Here is a 25945-nt window from a genome sequence, read left to right as displayed (position 1 = left end):
TTATTTTCAGTCTTTCATGGTTATTTTCTGGCAATAAGATTCTACATTTCTTTCAGAAAAGATTAAATAATAAATTTGGTCCTGGATGATTATCGGGCAGATGGTAGGTAAGAAAAGGCCTTCATGTTTATTTTCAGTCTTTCATGGTTATTTTCTGGCAATAAAATTCTACATTTTTTTCAGAAAAGATGAAAAGATTAAATAATAAATTTGGTCCTGGATGATTATCGGGCAGATGGTAGGTAAAAAAAGGCCTTCATGTTTATTTTCAGTCTTTCATGGTTATTTTCTGGCAAAAAAAATCTACACTTTTTTCAGAAAAGATTAAATAATAAATTTGGTCCTGGATGATTAAATTTTCGGAGAATTTGTTTAGGAATAAACATATTATCTGCATTATCTGCTCTTTTTTTAGAACGAAAACTAAAGGCCTATTGCCAAAAAGTACACATGAAGTTGTTAATTCCCTACCACAATTGTGTGAGGTCAATTTTAATAAAACTTCAGCTGTATAAGAGATTGAAGTCAACTTCTAAAAATACTCTGCAAGCGTTTTTGTAAACTATTTTATCAATCCTGGGCTATTAACAAAAAGATTTTTTACATGGTAGGCGGTACAAATCAGCGCCGTGTCAGTAGATAAACATAAGGCTTCCTTGAGCATTTATTTCAGGACACATACTTTTTGACTAATATTTCATAATGCTTAAAATTTCATATCAACTTCTGATAAAAAAAGTTTGAAATTGCAAGTTTTTCGGCAAACATTCTCCGTCATTAAACATTCTCCTCTATCGCGAAAGACTGGGTAACCACAAAACTAAGATCAAGTTCTTCGTTTCAGCAAAAACAGATGGTGATACGAAGTATTGCATGATTTCCTCAGACTCAGGCAGAGTTTTCTCTTGGAACTTCTCCTGAATTTCAAAAAGATGTGCTTTTATTGAGTGAGTTGTGAAGAAGTACTATTAAAACGATTATTTTACTTCCTTAACCTCCATGAAATGGAGGTTATGATATCGGAAGGACTTTCGGTTCTAAATATCTTTTAAGATGGATCTAAAAGTTGTAATATGAGAAAAGCTGAATTGGTCAGTCAGGTCACATTTCAGTTTTTTGGGTTTTCTTGGAACTCTTTCATGATAACATTTGTAAGGTCTATGTTTGCATTTATTTGCAAATTTGCAATATTTCGTTACTAAATTTTTTAGTATCTAGTTGCAGTTTTTCCCCAAAATGTTTTCGGCATGTTATAAAACCGATTTGTTGGGCAGATCGTAAGTAATAAAGGCCATCATGCTTTTTTATGGCAATGAAGTTTTCTATTTCATTCAGAAATGATTAGATAATAAGTTTGTCCTCGCTGAACTCTGGTTGAACCCTGGTTTTCTGAGAACTTGTATAGGACAAACTTATTATCTACTCTTTTTAGAATAAAATTTGGAAGACTAATGTCAAAAAGTACACATGAATTTGTTTATATTCCCCAAATCTTACCTGATCAACTGTATGAGGACTATCTTATTTGAATTCCAGCTGACTAAGTGATTGAAGTCCGCTTTCTAAGTACATTCTGCATTTGTTTTTGATCAAGTAATTGTTTTTAATAATGTTATTTTTATCAATCCTTATCTATTAACACGGTATTTTTTACACAAAAGTTATTATAAATTAGCGTTCTGCCAGTAGGTAAAACTAATGTTTTATTGAGCATGTATTTGATGACACATATTTTTTACTAATACTTTATCTTGATTAAAATATTGTTTTACGAATTAAATGTGGTTTTATCAAACTTTATGCAGATGAAGAGTTTTAGAGCGGACGTATCACAAGGTTTTGAAGTAATTTCATATCAACGTCTGACAAAAAGTGTTTTATTTGCACGTTTTTGGCAATAAGAAAAAATTTTCTTTTTTGCGGTTTCACAACTTGAGTTATTATTTTTTCCATTTTCACAAAAGACTGGGATACTAAAAAAACTAAAATCAAGGTTTGCTTTCAAGCAAAAACTAATATGTTAATAGGCACTACAGAAGTATTGCATGTTTTCCATTGAATCGTGCAGACATTTCTCATGAACTTTTTGTTATCTAATTGCAGGTTTTTCTCAATATGTTTCTTTCATCAGTTATAAAACCCAACTTGACGGGCAGGTGGTTGGTAAAAAACGGCCATCATGATTTTTTTCTGGCAATAAGGTTCTACATGTCCTTCAGAAATGATTGCAGATGAGGAGTTCGAAGCGGTCATATCAAAACGTTTTTAATTTATTGTTTTTTATCTCAAAGTCCGATAAGGTGTTTTTAAATTGCAAGTTTTTCGGCAGTCTATGGTTCATCTGAATTATGAAAAAACTTCTATTTTTCTGTATTACAACTTGAGTTATTAAACTTTTTCCATTTTAGCGAAAGACTGGGAAACCAAAAAGAAATTAATGTCAACGTCTGCGTCTCAGTAAAAACAGATATGGTAGTACGAATCAATGCATGCTTTTAACAGAGTCTGGCAGACGTTTCGCATGAACTCTTGCCGGAATTTTCTTCTTGTCCAATAAAACCATGATGAAGTTGTATGAGCTCCTCATTTTCCATATTACCCATAAGATGTGCTTTAGTCAGTAAGTTATGAAGAAGTATTTTTGAAACGATTATGATACTTCTCCAACCCTCCGAGAAATACAGGTAATGAAAACAGAATAACTTTTTCTTCAGCCAATTTGAAGTTCTAATGATCTTTAGAAGATGGATATTAGAATGGTAAATAAAAAAAAACTTAATTGGTTTTTCAGATCACTTTTCAGAGCTTTTGGTATTGCAAGAATTTTTCCACGATCAAGGTTTTTACGCCTAAGTAAGCATATAATTGCATTTTTGAAAAATTTGTTAGTATAAGTATTTATTAAATATTTGCAGTTTTTCCCAATATGTTTCCTGCATCAGTCATGAAACCTAATTTATTTGGCAATATTTGGGAAAGAAAGCCATCATAATTCTTTTCTGGCAATAGCATACTACATTTTTTTCAGAAAAGATTAAGTAATCAGTCCTTGATGACTCTCTGATTTTCTGAGAATTTGTTTGGGACCACACTAATTGTCCAATCTTTTCAGAATGAAATATGGAAGCATATGGCCAAAACAACTCAAACGGCCGTGTTTTATACCTACAACTTACCGGGTCAATTCTGTGAGGACAATCTATTTGAACTCTAGCCGAATAAAAGATTGAAGTCAACTTTCAAATTAGATTTTGGACTTTTCTACACGAAGACTTTTCTACATAATATACAAGGACTTTACAAGAAGATTGGTATAAGTTAGCGCTGCGCCAGTAGACAAATATAATTTTTCATTGAGCTTTTATTTATGACACATAGTTTTTTTGACTGACATTTCATATTGATTAAAGTTTTTTTCGAATTGAAAGTGGTTTATCAAATTTATGCAGATGAAGAGTTTTAAAATGGACGTATCAAAACACTTGATATAATTTCTAAATAAAGTTTTAAAATTTGACACTTATGAATCGATCACAACGGAATGTTAAATCTGTTCTTTCTCAAAAGTTTAACTGTTTTTCTTAATTAACATTCTTTTCGGTAAATTTTTGTATAGATAACATTATTGTGTAGATAACTAGCAAAAAGATGCAAATATGAAAAAAAATTTCTCGATGCTGCCTCTGATCAGATCTTTCAGACCGAAGTGACCTATGATCAGACTTTCCAGACCGAATTGACTTCTGATCAGCCCTAAGAAAGACCATAGCCCAGACTATTTTGCGCTCGAACTGCTGTCCAGGCCCTGTAATTTCGGTCTGGGAGCACTCGAGTTCGCGTTTGTGTGGGTCTGATCATAGCTTCTCCTTTATGGTTGGTTAAGAGTGTACAAACGCTTTAGTTCGTTGAAAAAAAGCATGAAACCGTGGCTAAAAATTGTGAATTAGACAATTGTGATACAAAATAGTAACCCTATATATATTTTAGCAGAAAAGAACGTGAACAGGTATTTGCTACTGCAGCCGTTTCCAGTCTAGTGGGGTGAAACCCGGCAATCGTCCCCAATTAATTCCACTCTCATCATGAGCCTCGTGTCCTTTAGGGTACAACACTTCCTTCTTATCTTTTCCCAGAATAGCCCCAAAGTCTCCAAAGGTTCCATATGTCAAGATGACCACATCTGCCTTTGAAATTATTAACATGTCGATGCCTACGAGCAACAAAGAAGTGGCAAAAACATTAGAGGCAAAAACTTGGTCATGGTCATTAAAATAGCGCAAAAAGGCCGCTAACAAAATAAAATGTGGAGATCAACAAGAAAAGTAAACAGTTGTTGATGTTGGCTTAATGCAGTTCCGTTGCGCTAAGCAAAAAAATTGATATCGTGTACTACATCACTGTTTGCGAGTGCCTATTTTTACCCTAATTTTGAGTGTATTTCCATACATCTGAAACCAGATTGCCAATTGCTAACCTATAAGTAGCAACTAATAAGTCGTTCCATAGTTGACTTTTTTCGAGTGCAGCCGTGTTTTTAGTTTACTTTGTGACGTCATCTAAATGCGAAGGAGATCAAAATGAGCCTATATTAGTAGGGAAACAAATGGAGAACCAAAGCCTGTTATATTCGGACTATTCAATCTTGTCAGATGAAAAAATTTTACACAGGGCAGTTATTGATAATATATGTATTAACAACCTGGTCCGGGGTTCTTGTATTTGGTGAAAACTTTGTTTCTGATTGACGACACTTGGACAATCCGCAGACCATGGAAAGAGGATTTGTGGGAGTTGAAGTAATTCCTAATGTCACTGTCTGTACTTCCGGTAATGAGAAACAGGGGATTCTAAAAACCACGACTATAAAATAACCCCTGATCAGACCATCTGATCACTCGAGATTACTATTTTTAGTCAATCTCAAAAGAGTTCATTTTGGTCTCAGACCTCAACCTGGGAGAAGTAGCGCATACCAGAGAAATGAGCTCTCAAAACTACGAGATCTAATGGACCACAACAAAAAGCAGCAAGTCATCTTGAATTAAAAAACTTTGCTTGAAACGTGAGTTGCAAAACTGCTAAAAAAAATGGATCTGCGGCGAAAGCAAAATTTTTTTTAAAAAAACTGGCGGATTTGACAATGAAATTGAAGAAAACCTCACAGCTAATAGAAATTAAATATCTTGACTAAAAACAATGCCTCCATTGCATTTCACTTCTGCAAAATTGTAACCTTCATTCTGTTTATAGACGTCAGTTACAGCGCCGAAAATAAAAATTCCTGAGCATTGAAACTTTTCCAAGGCGCAATTATACATTTAAAATATGGGTGAAACAGTCGACCTAGCAAGATTGTTTTTTCACCATGACTTCTATTTGGTTCACAAAGACTTTTAAGAAAAATGATAATTTTTGGAAAAACATGGCGGGTTTTAGTGTCAGATTGAAAATTTTTCTTATCATAAGAAAAGGTACTCAAAGTTGTCGTCTGAAAATGGTCGTTATTCCATTCAAAATAACCACATATTTTTTTATTTTTCGAAGTAGCACTCAGAATTCCTCAGAATTTTCTCAGTGTCCTGGTCAAATAATAATAACAGTTTAAGACTGTAAATTTAAATGGATACATAAATTGAATAATCTGAAAGATTTTGGAAAATAAAAGCTGTTAATCTAACCAGAAGTTCATGTATGGGAACGATTTGATTGTCAGACACACAGAACTTTTATCAGAGGCTAAAGTATTTTGAAAGGATTGATCAGGTTTCAATTCCATGAAGTTCGCATAGAGTTTTTAGTAGCACAGTCGGATGAGAGCTTGAAAAGTGGGCTGCTCAGTATGATGAGAAGTCAGATAATATTCATGTCAAAACAATGATAAAATTTGACCAATTCGAAAAAAATACTGAAATATTGGACGATGCACATTTCGGGCATAACGATGGCATTACTTACCATCTCAAAACCTTTTAAAACGTTTTATCGTTATGAAATACAACCCGGGGGCCTGGAAACTGCAAAATTTTTGCAAAACATACAACTCTGGATCCACTAGCCCAATTTTTATAATCCTTTTCAGATTATAATGGAGTATGGAATGAACGTTTAAGTATTAGTTCTAAATTTCAACTCCACAACGATCGTAGAAAAAGTGATTCACTAAGCATATGCTATCTTATCAGGGTCCGGGTTGGGCGGACTTGCTAAAAACCGTTCTTGTAACAGCAAAGCAGGAAATCATTCAGAGTTGTGATTTTTTGGGCATAACGATGGCCTTACTTAGATGGCTTTCACAGTTGTTTTCTGCCGACAAATTCCATAGTTTTACAGCCTTCAGTTTTCAACGTCAAGAATGTTTTCAGACTCGATTTTATGATCTGAGTGTATTTTCAGACTGAGTTTTAACATGACACAGTCAGCGATTTTGTTCTACGGATTTTGTTAAGAAAAACTTTAAATATGGCATGAACAGAGTACTGGTAAAATTGCGTACTCCGTATTTTAATGATTAAGCGCTGAGAGGCTCTGAGAACCATGGCCGTGTTCATGCAAGTTTGACTATTAATGGATGGTGAAATAATGTTACACTTTGTTTATAATCTGCAGCCAATCGTCATCAAATTGAACAGCAGATTTTTTTTGGCAAACGACATCAACACCCGAAAACTAAAAGAAACTCAAAAACGAATAGTGCTTAGAAACGTCAACCATTACGTTCAATGGAATTTACTCATTTTTGTAATAAAAACTTAGCAAATATAAAATTCACGGCTTCGACAAATCAAGGTCAGGAGGAAATATCAAGAATATTTGCTGAGCAATTGTTGTTTTGACTGGCTGAACATAAGAAATAATTGTTCGAATGAAAACAATTGATCCAAGGACATCAAGATTTATAGCCTGTTTATCGGCAAAAAGTTTTAAGAACAATTTATTAACGTGAACCAGCACTTCGGAAGCCGCTTAGAATTTTTTTTTAATGTTGTCAGTGCTGTAGAGCTTTTGTAAAAACAATTTTGTGGTAATAAACTTCAAGAAAAAAATGCCTTCAAATTAGGATAACTTCTGATTTTGTTTCAGTGTACTGCAAAGAAGATGTTAAATTTATTGACTGGTCTCATGTACTCAAATCGAGGTATGAAGCTGACACCACTAAAAGATCGGCAGTTCAATAGTGATTATTGTTTGCGTTTGTTTTAGCCGGTAGTTGTCTTGCATGAGCTAGTCACTTTTTACCTTTTTGTCGACACCTTTGTGTTCGTTTTTTTTTGTTTTTTTCATGAGTTTCTACGAACTGCTTCACATATTTTTTTTCAATTTTATTCACAAGCCATTAAAATTTCTGTTTAACCTGTTGATTGCACTGAACTCCAGAAACATGTACAGTGGCAGATGCTATTCGATTTGCGTAGGCTATTTGACCAAATTTGAAGTAAATGACACAGGAAGTAAATAGTTCCAAAGTGGATCGTAACGTGATACGCTTTAACAAGTCTAGCAAAATCTTGACATCTTTCGCAAATTTTGAATCATCTTGCTAAGAAAATGAAATACCACCATTTCATAGTAAATATTGAGAAGATCTTGGTAAGATCCTATCAAGATAAACAATGAAAAATTCCTAACAGCTCAAGAAAAATCTCGGTAAACCTGTTCATCATTTTCAATTGCTGCGCGATTTATCTCGTCCCAAGAAAAAAACAAAAGATCTTCTGTGAAATCAAAATTTTAACTTAAAGTAAACCAGATAAGACGCATGTTTTGATCCTTAAAAACCTAAGAAAAATATGAAATGATTGGATTAGAATTATACTCTATTCTAATTCTGTTGACTCTATGGTTACCTGAGCTTGTTTTTTTGAGCCGTAGAGTTGTTTTAATTCATAAAAAAGGAGGTATTTGTGTTGCAGGGTCCAGTAAATAAACTGTGCATTATGATTGACAAAAATCAGTTCTCGAGTCTTTTTCATTTAGGAGACATAACATTTATTCGTTTTTCAGTTTTCTGTGTTTTCTAGAGTTGTAGCAACTCTTGTGTGAACTCTGCATTTTTGCGCACGCAATTCCAACAAGAGGGAATTGAGAAAGATGAAATAATTTTCAAAGAAATTTTGCTAGATAATTTTTTATGTGCCTGTTTTTGTGTACTCTACTTTCTACAAAAGCTTAGTTATTCCTCAACAAAAGGTTTAAAACTTTTATTTTATAGTGATTCACTTTGATGTCAATTATTTTTTAAATTTCGAAGGTTTTATGAGAACTTAGAGAGGGTCTTGCCGATGGCGGTCCTTTATAAATAAGCTGTGTATTAGGTACATACTGCGGTTGCATCCACTTGAAAATTTTGTTATACTGGAGAAAGTAGTCTCAATTGTTGGATCACAAAGTTTTGATAATTCGTGCTTAATCATTTGAATTGGTGCATATGTTCAAAGGTTCTCTATAACTTTTGCAACTTAGCAGTTATTGTCATGCAATGGTTAATTTTTCCTGTTTAATTTCTCAGTTCTTGTTTTCTGCTACCCATGCAAAATCTTGCAAGTTAGTATCAATCGTGATATTTTCAAATACCAAATCAAAATCTTGGCAATATTTATCATGTTTTATTATGTAACTTATCAGGGTGTATCAAGTTTTGGTTCACTGGGTGAAATTGCTTTTACAAGTTAAGAGTTTCTCTTTCTTGCTTGTTTTTGCTTTTGTTTAATTTTGAGGTAAATATCTAATACAAAATTCTCAGCATTTTTATTAGTCAAATTTGGATGTTATCTTTTTTAAATAATAACTTGCCTATTTGAATTCTCATTCGAAACTGATTCCCGATCAAACCCTTTTGTATTTGACTGACGCCTGCAAATCCGGAGGTTGGTGCCAGAGTAAATCAGCGCTGAATCAGTATAGAGACAATCTGTTTTTTAGGATGACCAGTACTCTGATCATGTCCCAATTTACACGGGCCAGTCTTGATTTTTGAGTAAAATTTACTGCATGAAAAATAATATGCTCAGCTTAACTCCCGCCAACAAGGTCTGACTTATAGGCGATTCGAACTTCGTCATGGGTACCTGTAACATTTAATTTGCGTAGCAAGTCGTAACCACTAAGCTAAATGGGCTTTGTGGTAATTGCCTACAAACTAGCTTATATTTAAATAGTGTGTATACTATAATAGTAATTACCAGTTATAAGCTACAAAATTATGACATTACTCTGCTCAGACTTAAATTTGGGGTATTATTATATTTCAGACTGTACAGGATAAATTTTGGCATGGGCGAACTCCATGATCTCAATATTATCATAATGAAGAACTGCACATAAAGAAGCCTAAAATATTCTGAAGATGCAATTTTTCAGAACTGAATTTAGTTTTTACACTTGAAATGTGCTGGTTCAGCGCTGAAACCCACTGAGACCCAAGTCTGGACAAACATGAGCCAACAAAAATTTTCTGTTTCTCATGGAACGTTTTATTTTAGGCTTTCATCTCTAATTCAAAAAAAGCCAAGGCCTTTTTTTGCTTTCAAATATTTTTATTTCGACGATGCTTTTGTCTCTCTGAGGTTTTTCGCCGCTACTATATTTTTCAAGATTTGCCTGCACCATCCGAGATTTTCATTATTGGTATCAATCAGTGTTAAGTTACTTACTATACAGAAGAGTATATTGAAGTGAACTTTTTAAAAAGATATGTGGTCGTAATATTTTTTCTTTTTTACTTTTTTGCCAATGTGAAAGCAAATATGAGTGATCCATTTTAAGAATTATTTAAAATTTAGTCAAGACAAAACCAATGTAAAATCAACTACATGTGTAAATCAAAGAAGCTCAAAGCTTAACAATTCTTCAATTACGCAAACTACACTGCGCATTGTTTTGACTTCTAACATTTATATGGTCATTTTGTTATTGAAGGTACCTAACTAAATAACACTTTAATAGTGGCATCAGCAGTTCAAACGGACTTTATTGTATTATTGAGCGATTGTATTCTTTAGATGCAACAACTTAGATATTTTCTGTTTGTGCACCCCAATCAGTACGTTATGTACCCCCGGCACAGAGATCGTGTCATTACATAGTAACTCTTTATGTCAAAATATGGCGAGCGCGTCTGGGGGTGGAAATGGTATGCACGCAGTAAGCTTGAGAGGACACCAACGGAAAATATCAAAAAACTTTTATACTATTAATCTGCTTAATTTGTATAGACGCTCATTGAGATGAACCCATTAACATATGAATCGATTTACTACAAAAGATTCTCAACGCATCTCTCGTGATTCTCTTGTCAAGATCAGAAAATTTTAGGTAAAATCTGATAGCGTCACAATTTTGAATCAAGGAGAAAAATAGAAATGGTCTGCTGCGGGAAACAAATTATCGGGTTTTGAATTTCTATGCTTTTATACTTCAGTATCCTCATTTTGCCCAGCTTGCTCATGATGTGATATATAAATACCGACTCACCAAGTGTGGATTTCCTTTATTCTTGAATCACATTCCGTCTACATTTTCTTTGAGATTTTCAATAATCATGATTTAGTTTTGTTTATCCATTGTAAATTAAATATTGCCCTCAAGAAAACTTCGGCATTTTTACTGTCCTTCGACAAGGTAAGAGGGCAACGTTGGTCCGTGTGCAGACTAAAAGCTCTAAGTAGTAGAAAACGCGTGGCTTTAAACTTTAAACTCACGTGATAAGAGTCTGCACGTGAATTGGACAATAAACTTAAGTTAGGAACGAAAATCCATATCTTGCCGTAACCAGCCTGAACATACTGTTTACTTAAGTCCAAAAAAACACTTAGAGCCGGAACTCGAGTCAAATTTCCGTTGGGTAAACTTTGTGAACACTTCTACACTCTGGCTGGAAAGCTCTCTGACGCCTTAATTCAACAAATAGTTGCAGTTTTGTTTTATTCTAATCTCTTTGATAGGACAAAAATCTTTGAACGTCACAGGGGAAAACAAGATAGCAAAACCCATCTTTGCAAGCTTTATGCAGGTTTCTTGCTATGTTTCGATTCAGCTCAGTACTTGACCAGTTCTTTCAAAGTTCTTTATATAATTACGACAATTTTTCAAAGAAGCACATTCTAATCAAATCTCTAGCAGATTCAGTTCACATAGCCCCTACAATTGATCTTAAAATAAAAATCCCTGAAAAACGCAATATTTCACTAAATCACTGAGATTTATTAAAAATTGATTGACCTTAAAGCATTGTTCGAATGAAGACAGTAATTGTAAAGAGAACTTCAATACTCCAATATGAATAGTTAAAAGCTATTTTTTTCCTGAAAAGATAACAACATCGAAACTTCTCGAGAACAATCTTTTCTTGAAGGCAATGTAGGAGGACTAAAATACTAAAGTCCAGCTTTCGGAGATCACAAACTCTACAAATAGCCAATATCATTTTGTTTCACTATACAAGAATTTATCTGCAAAATAGATTACTTTTTCAGCTACAGTTATTGGCATTTTGCTCCAAAACCTAATAAAAACGTCTAAGAGACCGATGAACATTTTTCTGTTTGTCTGCAGTGTTGAGGAAAAGTTCTAATTTTAGTTTTTGAGATTCAGAGGTAATTCAGAAATACATCATGAATTTTTCTTTGATTCAGAGAGGTTTCAGACTCGATACAGATGCTATTCTGAAATTGTTTTGAATCAGTACTGAAAACCAAGATTTCTCTGAAATTACTCTGAATCAGTACTGATGTTCTCTGAGCGTTGTGCACGGGAAGTTACATAGTCTGGGTTTCACAGATATATAACAAAATCAGAGTTACACTGATTTAAACAGAAAATATTCAGAATAACATAGTCTAATCGATTCCATTATTTGTAAGCGGGAAGAACAAAACAATAATTGAATGCATGGATGTCTAATCAGAAATTAATAGACATTATGAGTTCCGCAAGAAAATTTGACCTTGGGTTTACTTGATCAGAAATTTTTGATTGGCACTATTTTGAAGCCTAATTTTATGCCAGTGGCCACATTGGGAGCTTGAATTGCTCTTAAGCTAGAATAGCTTCTTTATAATTATGCAATTTTGAATTAAGATTGGTTGTAATTGAAATAGAGAAAAAGTTTTTTAAAAGGTATCTATTGAGACTGTATCTACACACTAAATAAAGGTCAGGTAATTTTACCTTAAAACATCCTAACTCGTCTTAACTATTAAGGTTTACCGTCAGTAGGAACGCCCTTCTGGTATAGGAAGGCTTTTTAAGGATGGGAAGGCTGACAAAATTGACCATTTAAGAATTTCACCTTGAAGAAAAAATTCCGGATTTGGATCAAGTTTTTTTTAATCGTCTAGTTCATCTGTTTCTACGAATCGAAGAGGAGTATTGAAGGTGTGTTTGTTTTTGTTGTACAGGACTAAATTTTGTGGTAATTTTACTGCAGAACGTTACAAAAGAAAGTTAAAATAATTTAAGGTAATTATACCTTAACAAAGTTAACATAGATTTTTACCTGAACTCAAGTTAAGGTAAAGTTAAGCTAAACTTTACCTTAACTTTAATCAACGGTTTACCTTTATTCCGTTAACTTTATTTAGTGTGATTGAAGCTATCATGGTGAGTGAACCTTTTCTCACAATTTTCATTAAAATTTCGTTTTTCAAAACATGCATTAAAAAATGAGCGCTTTGGTCATGTATTAAAATTCTAAATCCATTGAATCAGAAAAAGCAAATCAAGAGTCCGTGTGTTTGATCAGAAGCGGTTTCTGTGTACAAGTAGGCGCGATGAGAAAAAGTGAAATACATTGATCGTATTTCAATACGTTGAGGTAATGTTCAAAAAGAGCACAACATTCTTCAACCAGAGTGTGAACATAGGAGATTTGTGGTGAGAGTGTTTCATGATCAAAGACAATTTCGGACTCACCTTAAATTCAGGAAAAAATAGGTGGGCTTCAGAGTCAGTTTAACTTACAACGATAAAAAAAACCTAAAACTTTCAAAACAACCAATGTTATTCACCTTATAATGAGTTGCGACATGTTTGAACGCTTTTGGAAGGTATGTAGTGTTCTGGATAGCCACCCATCCCTTCTTGATCACGTGAATATTAAATCCACCCATTCTCAAATGAACAACTACCACTGTACAATTTATGTCCTGTGATTGGAAACGCTTTAGGCGTAAACATCTGTTGACTTTCAGAAGTTTCGTGAAAACTTCATCAGCAAGGTCCACAATTTCATCTTTGAAGATTATATCACGTCGAAACTGAGCTAGGTATCCTAAATAAGTACAAAACTCAATATGTGATATTAAAACTCGATGGCCTATGTCTCTAACCGGAAGAGCACATCAGCTATGAATCATTCAGGCGACCCTCCCTCTATGGCAAAAAACAGCACTCTGTTCATGTCCCAATCTACAGAGGTTATTGTTCTTTGTTGAGTAAATTTGGCTTCAGGAAACAATAATGATCAACTTAACGCCCACTGAAAACGTTTACTCAACATTCGATTCAAATCAAATTGTAATTTTATAACTGCAGTCTAAGCATTCGCAATGTAATTTTATCACAAATTTTAGTTAATTCACAAAATTTTGGTGAAAATCATCGTAGTAAAATCACAAAGATAGGAGAAACTGAGAATAAAAAAACATAATTTGCACCGGTGATACGAGAATGATTGGGAAATTTAAACGCTTTTTACTTAAAAACCGTTGACAGGAATGAGTGGAGTCCAAATGATTTCAATGAGACGTTTCTAAGGGAGTCAACTTATTAAAAAATAAGATTTGAGAGTAGTTTGCAATGTTGACATGGGAGACCTTTCAGTGATCATACCCACCATATTGCAAGCACTGAAATGATAGTTGCTGCTATAATGAGTAGTTTTGGGAATTTTTTAGAGTCTGCCCAGGTTGAGGTCCCAGACGGAAAGTCGATATGTCCAGACCCAGATGAACGCACGACGAGGGTGTCGTGGGTTCAAATTTACATGGTCTGGAAACAAGGAAAAACGCACGAAAGTCTGGACATGAACGCACGAATAGTCTGGTGAACGCACGAAAGTCTGATCATGAACGCACGAATAGTCTGGTGAACTCACGAAAGTCTGATCATGAACGCACGAATAGTCTGGTGAACGCACGAAAGTCTGATCATGAACGCACGAATAGTCTGGTGAACGCACGAAATTCTGATCATGAACGCACGAATGTCTGATGAACGCATGAAAGTGTGGCGAACGCACGAAAGTTTGGTGAACGCACGAAAGTCTGGACAAGAACGCACGAAAGTCTGGTGAACGCACGAAAGTCTGGACATAAACGCACGAAAGTCTGGTGAACGCACGAAAGTCTGGTGAACGCACGAAAGTCTGTCGAACGCACGAAAATCTGGACATGAACGCACGAAAGTATGGACATGAAAGCACGAAAGTCTGGTGAACGCACGAAAGTCTGGACATGAACGCACGAAAGTCTGGTGAACGTACGAAAGTCTGGACATGAACGCACGAAAGTCTGGACATACGCACTTTCCGTCTGGGACGGTCTGGACATAGGCACTTTCCGTCTGGGACGGTCTGGACATATCGACTTTCCGTCTGGGACCTCAACCTGGGTGCCACTCAACTGAACAATAAAATAGATTATGATTGTTAATTGTTATGCTGAAAATGAACGGTCGGAGAGAGTTTTTGCAGCGTCAGATTCGCATAAGATAACATCAACGAAAATCGACATTGCACACGGGCAGCATTGCACTCCATTAGAAGAACTGTTCATGAGAAACGGAACATGTTACATTTTTGTCCAATCGAAACAATGACCGTAAAAATAAATAAATGTGGATCACGATTTGAACCAAATTCCAAATTTTTATTTCAAAACTAATTTTTCGAGCTACTTTTTTGAATACTTTTTTCAAAACTGATGATTGAAAATTCAAATTTTTAGCAGTGCGAGGACAAATATATTCCGTTTGTGACGTTTTTCAGTAGTCAAGTGGGCGTTGCGGTACGCTCTTATTCAATTGGCGGGCTCATCGTAAATGTGAAGATGGTCGGGTCGAATTCGAACAGTAAACTTGTAGAACGTGCAAGTTTCCTGCAAGTGATTAGAAGGCGATGCATCGCCTTCAAATTTTTCTTGCAAAAACTTGCGAGTTCAAACAAATTAACCTTTCGACTTACAAGTTACTTACAAGTTAAAAAACATTTGACTTACAAGTCACTTAAAAATTAGCCATTCAACTTACAAAACACGTTCAAGTTAACCATTTAATCAACACCTGTTGCGATAATAGCAGTTAAATAAACTGCCAGTGTAATGAGTTTTAATCCCCAGTCGACACTGGAAAAACACTTCAGCATTAGACTACGAGTTTATCACATTCTTTTATCGCCGCTGTTACTAATTAAACAGTGGCAATAAAATAAAAGAGTGTTAATAAACTCGTAGTATAATAATAGAAACAGTTTGATAATCTTGTAGTCTAAAAAAACAAACATGATCGCAACAGGTGTTGATCAAAAAAATTACCACACGGTTGTTTTCGCCCTCGAAGTTAACATAACACCTCGGCTTCGCCTTGGAGTTTGATAAATTTTTGAAAGCAATATCAACTGTGTGGTAATTTTCAATGAGTTACTAGGCTCCTAGAATGTATCCATTCATCTCGTGAATGTTTATCTTGTAAGATCTTGAAAGTTCCTGGCAGGAACTTCCAGGCTGATGCATCGCATTGCAAGTTTATCTACCAAAATCTTGCAAGTTCTTATAAGGTAATCATTCTGCATATACTGTAGGAAAAAAACATCGCAAAATATGAATGTGCATATTTTCTGCGCATTGAAAAAAGAACAAAAAATAATCGAAATACTATTAATCTAAAGCATCAGAAAAGGAGTCCTTCCGTCTTCTTGTCCCTTTTCTACGTTTTTGATTTTTTTTTGATTTTCTGTTTTCTTGGGGCTTCAACAATGATTTTCTGGTTTCTTCGGTTGAAGACGGGTTAACGATGGGTCGAAGAGAAAGCGTCCAAAATTACCAACCCTTTAGACAATTCTGATTCAATCTGCGAAAAAGTTTATAGTTTTTGTTTAGTGCTTCCCCTTGTAGTCCCACTCTAATATAACTGAAATTTTTGATTACCAAATCAATTAAAAATTTCATGTTTTCAAAGTGGTCTTCAATTTTTACTTTAACTTACAAGTTAACCATTCAACTTGCAAGTTCTTTCAAGTTAACTATTCAACATGAAAGTTCTTACAAATTAACCTTCTTTTGCAGGAAACTTGCAAGTTCGTACAAGTTCGGGTGAGCTAAATATAAATATGACTGCACAGGCTGAATGGAATGCTGGCTCATTATTAGTTCTTTCATAGCGCCAATTTGAGTGAAATTGAGGTAAAACTGGAACAACAAAAGGAAAACGTATTAGAAATTCCTCTAATTACTGCCAATTTTTACATGATTTTACCTCGTCTAACAGCCAATTACAATCCAAAAAGGTTGTGACTTTGTATCTGCTCTTTCAAAGGAAAACATTCTGTTGCGCGTATGCTTCTAAATCATCTCGGAAAGATCATTCTTGGGGGAGGTACCTCGAAAGATCCAAGGAAGGAACTGCGGATAAGTGGGTAGATTGACATATTTTCCAGCCAGATCTCCGGGCACTTTCCCAAGGGCAAACATGCCATTCTTCCACCATTTCTGTAACGTTGTGTTGACAAGACGTTTCTTGAAATCATGAAACCAGCACGGCTCTAAAGCAGTCACAACACTTATGCAACAATCCTTATGGTTTAAATTGAAGTTGAGCACGTTTGGCCGTTATTTTGAAAAAGGCTATCCTTGAGCGTTTTGGAAACCCAAAAAGGTCCTTCACTATTTGAATCCAGTCTGGTCTTTTTATACCACTTTTCGGTCGAACATGGTTTTTTTCATAAAGTTGAGACCTGGACTAGCGTATTATCCTGTTAATCTTGTAGTATTCATAAACAAGTTTCATAACTTACTACGAGAAGGCATAACAATACAAAATGAAGATCCATCATCTGGACAGACTCTTTCAACATCGATTGCGACATCCAGTCTCCACTTTTGATGCTGGGTGATGAGAAGTTTGATGCCGAACTGATTATAAAGTGCCATTCCCATTGCCAACAAGCCCAACTGGTTTCCGAGCTGGGTCGTGCAGGTGGAAAAGGCAAATCCTACACGGCCCTGTTTCCTTATTTTTTCCAGGTTTAAAACTTCTTGACAGAAGTTCGTAACAAACTGTTCATTAAGTAATAGTTTTTTTAATCTCTGAAATTATTCAGGCCTATGATCTTGCAAATTTTATTTTACAAATCGACCATGTAAACAGATTGTATTTCATTTTCTTATTGATGAAATTTAAATTATAAAATTTGAATGCTGAAGTTTGAACATAACTGCAAAAGGCAAGATTGTGACCATTTCCTTATTTGTTCAATCGTTGGCTATTGCACGTAGAAATATTTTAAACCAATTTTTCATAAAAAAATTGAGTTCTATACCTTTTTGTAGTAGGTCTTTGCAGTGAGTTAGTTGGAAATTATTATTTTGACATTCCGCGAGTATTTTGACGTTAACGACTACTTTGAATTCCAAAAGATTTTTTATCAATTTTTACTTTTCTGAAGAGTACTTGGTTCTGTATTATAAAAACCTTGCACCTCCTAAAATTAGTGGTCAAAGGGGCTTAATTCTTTGGTTAATCTGATGTTTTCTTATCTGCATCAATTTGTTCATATCAATGTTCATGCATTATTAAGCATGGTCGTTCAGTTTAAAATATAAGCGAGAGTTTATACGAGAAATTGTTTGAGCATTGGACGCAAATACTCACTCCAAAAGCGTAAAAGTTTTTGTATTATGAGTTTGCGCCTGACAGATAAAACTTAGAGCGAGAAAATAACCCCTGTAAAAGACTAGCGTATGAAAATAACTGACAATGAAAATCCTTTCATAAATTATATATATATATATATATATATATATAAAAGTACATATGTATATATATATATATATATATATATATATATATATATATATATATATATATATAATATATATATATATATATATATATATATATATATATATATATATGTGTGTGTGTGTGTGTGTTTGTGTGTATATGAGCGTGTTCTTGTGTGTGTATTACAACTGGTATACTAGCGTTGACAAAAATGTTCAAAACTCTAAGCCTTAAAACACATTTTTTTAAATGATGAAGTACATATAGCCCAGGGGTGTTTATCATTTAATTCATGTATCGTTTCGGAATTTTAAATTTCTATCGTGTTTTTTGACTTCTACTTGATGGGAAATCATTGAACTCACTCATTGGCGATTAAATTTTGAATATCTTGTAAAAAAAATTATAATTAAGCTTAGCAGAAGCTTATTTAGAGCAATTTTGTTAAAATAGATATGTAGATCAACTTTTATAACACATCTACTTCTAAGAGTTAAGTTTTTGTATTAAGCAAATCTTCAGCTTTGAAAACATTGCCTTTTTTGTTATAACTGACTCTCAGCTTTCTGTGATGAAATGAAATTTCCCTTGTATAGTATTAGTTTCTCAACATGAAACTCGAGCTAAGCTTTGAATCCTTGTCTCACTCGTCAGGAATAAAGTCTTTCGTCGCGCCACCCGATGAGCGAGGACACCCAACACTGATGAGAGTTTTTGGTCTCACTCAATGAGAGCGGGGTGCTCAAAATTTTTGTCTCATCGTATGGAAAGAAAGATGTGAGATAAAACACTACCTCAAAATATTTTTCCAAGAAGGTAGCCAGATTGATCCCAATGGTTATTCGAACTGAATTGATATTAATAACACTGATCGGTCGTGAACTAAGATTTTACCAATTCTAGTGAATTTTTGAGTAAAAAAACAATTTTTCAATGCCAAATTATCAAAAGAAAGGAAAGGCAAAAGAGTATGAAATTGATATGACTGAGCTGCATTAGTAAACTGAGCTGCAATGGTGAACAATTTTGAGGTTTTGTCTTAAAATTTCGTCCAAAAGTTTTTGAAAGCCGTACTGTTAGAGTCCTTTCAAAGTCCTATATATCATTTTTTTGGGTCCACATATTTTGATCCTTGAAATTCATTCACAAAGTAGAGATAATGCAATCTAAGATAGATCGATTTCGCATATAATCCGCAATTAAGCCTAACTTAATTACTACTTATTTAATTAAGCCTAACTTATTACTACTAGTAGTAGTTTATTACTACTTTATTACTACTTATAGTACTTTATTGCTACTTATTACTACTTATTAGTACTATTTATTACTACTTAATAAAATTGGCCAGTCCCACATTGATATACAAAGCCTTTGATGTGCAAGGGATTTTTCGGAAAAAATCAGTTTTTGTGGTTGCATGTATTTAAAGCACTTTAAAGCTTTGAAAGCTTTTATTTAAATCTTTACTAAAGTGCTTATTGCATGCTCAAAATTCGCGCGAATAATAGATACCTAAATTGAGCGGAAACGTGCTACAAGAATTGTAACCTACTTTTCGTTCCGAATGTTCTTTTATTTCGCAAAATTGGCGGAACCCCTTTTGCGAAAATTAAGATACAAAGGATGTCTCCTAATTTTGTTCATTGTATGTAGCTAATATTCGAGCCAATTTCACTAAGGCGGAAATTTTGGGGTATACCTCTGCGTCATAATGTTGTTTTCCTCTCATCAAGTGGACATTTCACATCCCTTATCAATTTTTTGTCTGTGTCCAAATTGTCTATTCAAGTGGATTTTACTATCTGATTAGAATTTTCCACTATTTTTCCTCTGATCAGACTTTCTATACAAGTGGACAATTGTCAGCCTTTTTCCTTTAAAATCTGATAAGATGTAAAATAAACTTGAATACAACTTTTCTCAGATTATCAGAGAACTTAGATCCTTTCCCAGTTGAGAGGTCGACTTATGAAATGGGAGGGAAAAAATTTTTGTACAAATAGGAAGAAACGAAACTCATTTTTCATAGAAACAGGTCCGGTCCTCGTTTCGATAAGTATTCTGTCAAATAGGAACAATTAGAGAACAAGTGGGCACCTCCGTCTTCATTTATGACATCCTTGAAAACTCTGGATGAATGATTTTGGCAGGAACAATTTTGGTTCGGCCATTGGAACACAGTTGAGTTCTTATGCATGCAAGAATCTCGCGGCACTAAAAAGGTTAAGCGAAACTTACGCAACCAAAGTCACTTCTGATTTGAACAACTTGCCTCAGAGATAGAGACACACACGTAACGTCCCCTGAGCATCAAAGCGCAGACCTGGACTGATGAAAGCACTTTAAAAATCTATTTGGGGAATTTGGTCATTGTTGCTTGCGAAAATACTTTCCGCAATCGTGTCCCACTGTTATTATGAGTCAAGTTAAATCTTTTTATGGGTCAAGTTTGGCCTTTTCAAACCATTTATTTTTTATCCGATCCACCACTAATTTTTTTTTCGATCAGCAGTTTTTCGGTCTGATCGTTATCAATACTCTTCATTGTTTGTTAAATTAAAAATGAAAAATTAATTATAACAAAATTGATTTCAAGATTTTTTTTGCTGTAGAAAAACTAATTTCGCATATCTAAAATAACAAAAAACTCCTGACGGCAAATATATTATAGACTGCATGTAATTGAACGTCAGTTTATACTCCCTCGATACTCTGCAAATCGTTTAGTTTATCGAGTAAATTTTATCCAAAATTTCAGTTTTTCACGACCACGTTATAAGATTAGAGTTACAAGCGCTTACGGAAAACGGTGACAATAAACGAAACGAAATTAGATTATTAGTTTTAAAATTGGAAATATTTATCACGTCACATTTGTCCACAATGCACGTTTTTGAGCCACCCTGGTCCAGAGTAAAACAATTTTGTAGCTTTTATCCACACTCACCTTCTCAGTTGTCCAAACCATCAATGTTCAAACATCCCAATCGAGTTTCAAAATAATTACTTGATACGTTTTTCGTGAATACGACTTTCAAAGTTCGTGCTTTTTTCATGGTTAACATATCAGTTTTAGCAAAAATATGTGACAAAATTTTGTCACGGTATCACCAAAAGCCTCAAATTTACGAGTACAATTTGCAGCCTCATTCTTCTTATTTGATGGAGTACCAAAATGGCCGCAGGGCGCATTTCAAACAAACAACTGGCGCTCAGTTTGTGGATAAAATCCCGCAACGCATGAGAAGAATGAAAGTGAATAGTTGTCGCCTGTCGTGTTCATAGTAATTTCAATTTATCTGAACAAGACTAATTGTCTTTACGTAGCGGATTTCCAGAAAGACAGATTTAAATACATTTTGCGTTTTGTGGAAACGAGTGACAATACCCAGGTTGAGGTGCAGACACAAATTGCTTTATGATCAGACCCAATCAAGCGCACACCAGAATGTTTCCAGACCGACATTACAGGGTCCGGACGGAAGTTCGAGCGCACTACAGTCTGGACCATGGTCTGGAGTTGGTCTGATCAGGGGTCAATTTGGTCTAAAAAGTCTGATCATAGGCGTATTCGAGCGCAATTGGTACTGATCAGAAGCGCAATTGAACGCACTTGAGTCTGATCACAAACGATTGGAAGGCAATTGGGTCTGATCAGTAATGTTTTCGAACGCAATTGGGTCTGATCAGGGACCATTTCGAGTGCCTTATTTTTTTCTTTTTTTTTGTTTTTTTTTTACTGAGAATTGTTGGCTCTGCCAAGAGGCAACAATAAAGCAGCGTTCTGATCAGAGACTCAGCTAAAGTCCGAGAGGTCGGATCAGAAAAATGAGCCCAGCTGCTATCAAAGTCCGGTCCCCTTCAGAGGAAATTTTGATTAATTGGAGACCACAATGTTTCTTATGGACAGCTGTCTAAACTCATCCTTTGAGTCCAAAATATACACTAAACGGTACACTAAACAAGATTTGTTCTCAACAGTTGGGTTTCGTTTTCTTTAGCAAAGCTTTTTTAGTTGGTTTTTCCTTTGATTAATTAAATACTGCAAACATCAGTTTTTACGAAAAGAATATATTATAGCGAAACTAAGAGATTTATTCATAAGTAAAAATGTTTCTCTGATCAGACTATTTTGAACGCACTTGAGTCTGATCATAACCTCTTCGAGCTCACTTGAGTCTGATCATTGTCTGATTAAGGTGTGCGCTTTGGTCTGAATTTGAGTCTGGACCTTGGACTGAAGATGGTCTGATCAGAACGCCTTCCGTCTGAAAAGTCTGATCAGAGACCCTCGGTGTCTGGAAAGTTTGAACAGAGATAACATGGGTCTGGAAAGTCTGATCAGAGATATTTGCGGTCTCGAAAGTCTGATCAGAGAAAAATTTGGGTCTGGACCTCAACCTGGGTTTTTTTCACAATTTCCATTTGATAATAACCATTTTCCACGATGGAATAGAGCTAAGCAAAACATAGAAATGTTTAACTTATAGATTATAAAAAGGCTTCCATTTTGCAATCGTAATTATATAAGGCTGAACCTAAACCAATTCGGCCGTTTTGAGAAAATAATTAGCCTTAAATTTCATTGCTTGATTTTGATTACTAAATACTCCGGACCCAATTCAATGACGCAATTTTTCTTGTGAACGACGGTATTAGTAATTTCAAAAAAGCTAATTACCTTAACAATAATTAGTATCAAGAGGGATATTTTTGAAATTAATCGCCAGTTGGGCTTTCTTTCATCTTGGTCTCACTGAAAATGTCTCAGTAATTAGATAATTCAGTGGTAGAAAAATGTAACGGTGGAACTAACGGATATGTCGTGGAATTTAGTTAAGAATTATTCTGACAATTTTTTTACGCTAGCCTCAAAAACACTCATTGTGAAATCCAGTTGCCGATATATCTTATTTTGAAGCACATTTGGACTATATTGGGACAGACACACAAACAAATAATGAAACTAGTCTCTTTTCACTCAACACGCACACTTACAGATATTATCCTCAAACGCAAGTCGTGCAAGGTACTGAAAAAATTGAGGAAATTTACTCGATAAATCGGACATTTGCCACCTAATGGTATATGTTAATGAGCATATATAAAATAGGAGGGAGGGATTTCAGAGCAGGGTTAAACCTGCAAAGTAGATAGGTTTAAAAACAGCATTGCGTTCAAGTTAGGATTTAATAGGCAAATAAAAAACATAATAAAAGGGATAGCAAAAGTCAAACCTGTGCTGAAGTTTGTGGTGTGATTACCAGATTGAAATGCAGGATCAGTTGTCTGGTACAATACATTAGAGGTCCCATTATTAATTTTCAAAAATTCATAGATTATAAAAGCAGTGAAAAGAAACAGAAAGAAGTTAGTTCTTGTTGTACTTTTACTAATTCTTAACATATTATATTAAATGATTTAAGCATTTAAAAAGCGTGCTCTGCATTTACATCTCTTATTGTTTGTCACTTGACGCTTTAAGCTCATTTGCTCACTTCTCTAAACTGTACGTTTACTTTCAAAAGTTCTCCATCTATGCTGTCCTTTTCATGTTCTGAAAGCAAAACTGATGTGAGCAATTTTTGCTCTCGATCAAGTGAGCAACTCTTTAACTCCAAAAGATTATACAGGCCGCTTTCATTTCTGACATTATTTTCTTTAGTAAGGTACCATGGTATAAAGTCTGCATATGTTATGAAATTTTATGCATAGAAGTCGCTGATTGTACATATATTAGGCATGTAGCTAACAGTGATTCGTGACCATAACTCTAAATGGCAAAATGTTTGGAGACAATGATATGGAGACGACCATAGTAACAATTAGGTACTCACAGGTGTAAGGCTGGTAAGAGAGCATTTCGTTTCCCTAGCTGGAATAATCGTCTAAGCTCACTCAATAATAAACGATGTAACCACCGTCTTTAAGCAAACAAAACTGGTCTACCACGGTGGTTATGTGGAACAACAGTCTAATAACACAAAATTAGTCAATCACGGTTTTTTCATAGAAAGTGCCGTCTTTTAACATACTACAAATGAATTTGTGACATTAGATCAATCGTGATAGAACAACAAACCGTGATATAACTACAGAAAAAAACAACAACAAATCGAGTCAAAACTCAAACAATTTTCTATCAAAACAAATCTTTTTAAAGTAATCAATACCATAACTTATTCACCGAAAATCTAGTAAGATTTCACGTGGAATTTTATAGAACTTCAATGGGAAATTTCAGTATCAAGGCTCAATAGCAAAACATAAGGTACTAAAAACGGTGAAAACTCACAAACATTTTAAAATTTAATGAAAATCTATAGTGTCCAGGTCAAGCAATCATTATTGCCCAAAGTCCAAGATAGACAACAACATCTATGCACCATTAGGAAGAGTTAAGGAAAAAATAAAATAAAGGTCGAGTAACCGCTTGCAAAAAAACTCCATAAAGTATCAACTCTATTTGATAAGTTTTATTTGAATGCACTCTGCGTTAGCGGAGTGCAGCCTAAAGAATGGAACTCAGCGATTTGCACTAACTTAAAAGTTAGATTAATAAAGGGAAATTTTACAATTAGTATTGATGTTTCCGAGACAGTTCCAAATATCAAATATACAGTAAACGCAAGCAGGGGAACTATTAGAATGGCCTTTACAAGTATATGGGGTGTGTTTGGAGCAATGGTTATTGCTGAAATTGTCATTTACAAAAAGTATCCGCGCTCGATGAGGCTTAACTTTTTCGATCACCGAACTTTGTTTTGGTCACCAAATCGTCAATTTTAGTCCAAATTGGCTCATTTTTTGTGGGCATGCTCCACTTGAGCCCTAGTTTGGGATAAAACAAAAAAAATGTGGCACAGCGAACCATTTTGGACAGGTTTTTACCGATTTCCAAAAAAGTATCCGCGCTCGATGAGGCTTAACTTTTTCGATCACCGAACTTTGTTTTGGTCACCAAATCGTCAATTTTAGTCCGAATTGGCTCATTTTTTGTGGGCATGCTCCACTTGAGCCATAGTTGGGGCTAAAACAAAAAAATCTGGCACAGCGAACCATTTTAGACAAGTTTTCACCAATTTCCAAAAAAGTATCCGCGCTCGATGAGGCTTAACTTTTTCGATCACCGAGGCTTTTTGAGGCTCTAAAATGTGTAAATATCGAATAAAAGTATTCTATGAGGTTTGAATACTCAAAAGAAAAAGCCTTCAACACCTGGTGTTCCCAAGCGGTCACCCATCCAAGTACTAACCAGGCCCAATGTTGCTTAACTTCGGTGATCGGACGAGAATCGGTGCATTCAACATGGTATGGTCGTAGGCATTTGCGTAAGTGGGAGCGAATTTATATACAACAGTATTGTTTTGTAGTCCTATATTCATATACAGGATCACTTTAACTGGCCGCCTTGCGGTTTGCAAAATAGTCACTTAATACATGCAATTTTAGCCACGGTTGTGTTATAATTTATGCAATTCGTAGCCATACAGTGTATTATGACCAACGCACAAACTTTTTGCTTCCAACCATCCACAATACAGTGGAACGGCCCCAAAACAAGGGAGAGATGAATTGGGTCCGAGGAACCTGTTCAACCGGACATTGAACCGGAAGCATGACTTCAGTGGGTTTAGGTCGGTAATTGGGAAAATCAGTGGCGAATTGCTTTTAGCCTAATTGTTGTGATAAACTTATTAAATAGGTAAGTATCAACTCTATTTGATAAGTTTTATTTGAATGCACTCTGCGTTAGCGGAGTGCAGCCTAAAGAATGGAACTCAGCGATTTGCACTAACTTAAAAGTTAGATTAATAAAGGGAAATTTTACAATTAGTATTGATGTTTCCGAGACAGTTCCAAATATCAAATATACAGTAAACGCAAGCAGGGGAACTATTAGAATGGCCTTTACAAGTATATGGGGTGTGTTTGGAGCAATGGTTAT

General features: G+C 34.8%; 2 protein-coding genes and 1 non-coding gene across 3 annotated transcripts in view; 1 reads left to right on the top strand and 2 right to left on the bottom strand.

Annotated features, from left to right (window-relative positions):
- Positions 1 to 3929: 3929 nt before the first annotated feature.
- Positions 3930 to 23445, bottom strand: LOC142344189 (uncharacterized). The gene is made up of 7 exons (XM_075395725.1): positions 23235 to 23445; positions 20043 to 20211; positions 17006 to 17205; positions 16592 to 16753; positions 13005 to 13267; positions 4700 to 4847; positions 3930 to 4210 (listed from the first exon to the last, which is right to left on the bottom strand). The coding sequence occupies exons 1-7, from the start codon at positions 23401 to 23403 to the stop codon at positions 4014 to 4016; spliced, it is 1308 nt and encodes a 435-aa protein (XP_075251840.1). The 5' UTR covers positions 23404 to 23445; the 3' UTR covers positions 3930 to 4013.
- A 1758-nt stretch (positions 23446 to 25203) lies between these two features.
- LOC142345157 (5S ribosomal RNA) lies at positions 25204 to 25322 on the bottom strand. The gene has a single exon (XR_012759296.1). It is a non-coding gene; the product is annotated as a 5S ribosomal RNA (ribosomal RNA).
- A 349-nt stretch (positions 25323 to 25671) lies between these two features.
- The window catches only part of LOC142344831 (signal peptidase complex subunit 3-like), a 410115-nt gene continuing 409841 nt past the window's right edge, over positions 25672 to 25945 (top strand). Inside the window, exon 1 of the mRNA XM_075396815.1 lies at positions 25672 to 25702. The gene's annotated coding sequence lies outside the window, so the exon portion shown is untranslated. The remainder of the gene's footprint in view (positions 25703 to 25945) is intronic.

The sequence above is a fragment of the Convolutriloba macropyga genome, chromosome 8 (assembly GCF_964194025.1).
Source record: "Convolutriloba macropyga chromosome 8, txConMacr16.3, whole genome shotgun sequence".
In the NCBI taxonomy this organism is placed as follows: domain Eukaryota; kingdom Metazoa; phylum Xenacoelomorpha; order Acoela; family Convolutidae; genus Convolutriloba; species Convolutriloba macropyga.
The sequence above is the reverse complement of the archived record's forward strand: the minus strand, read 5'-3'. Positions and strand labels throughout refer to the sequence as shown.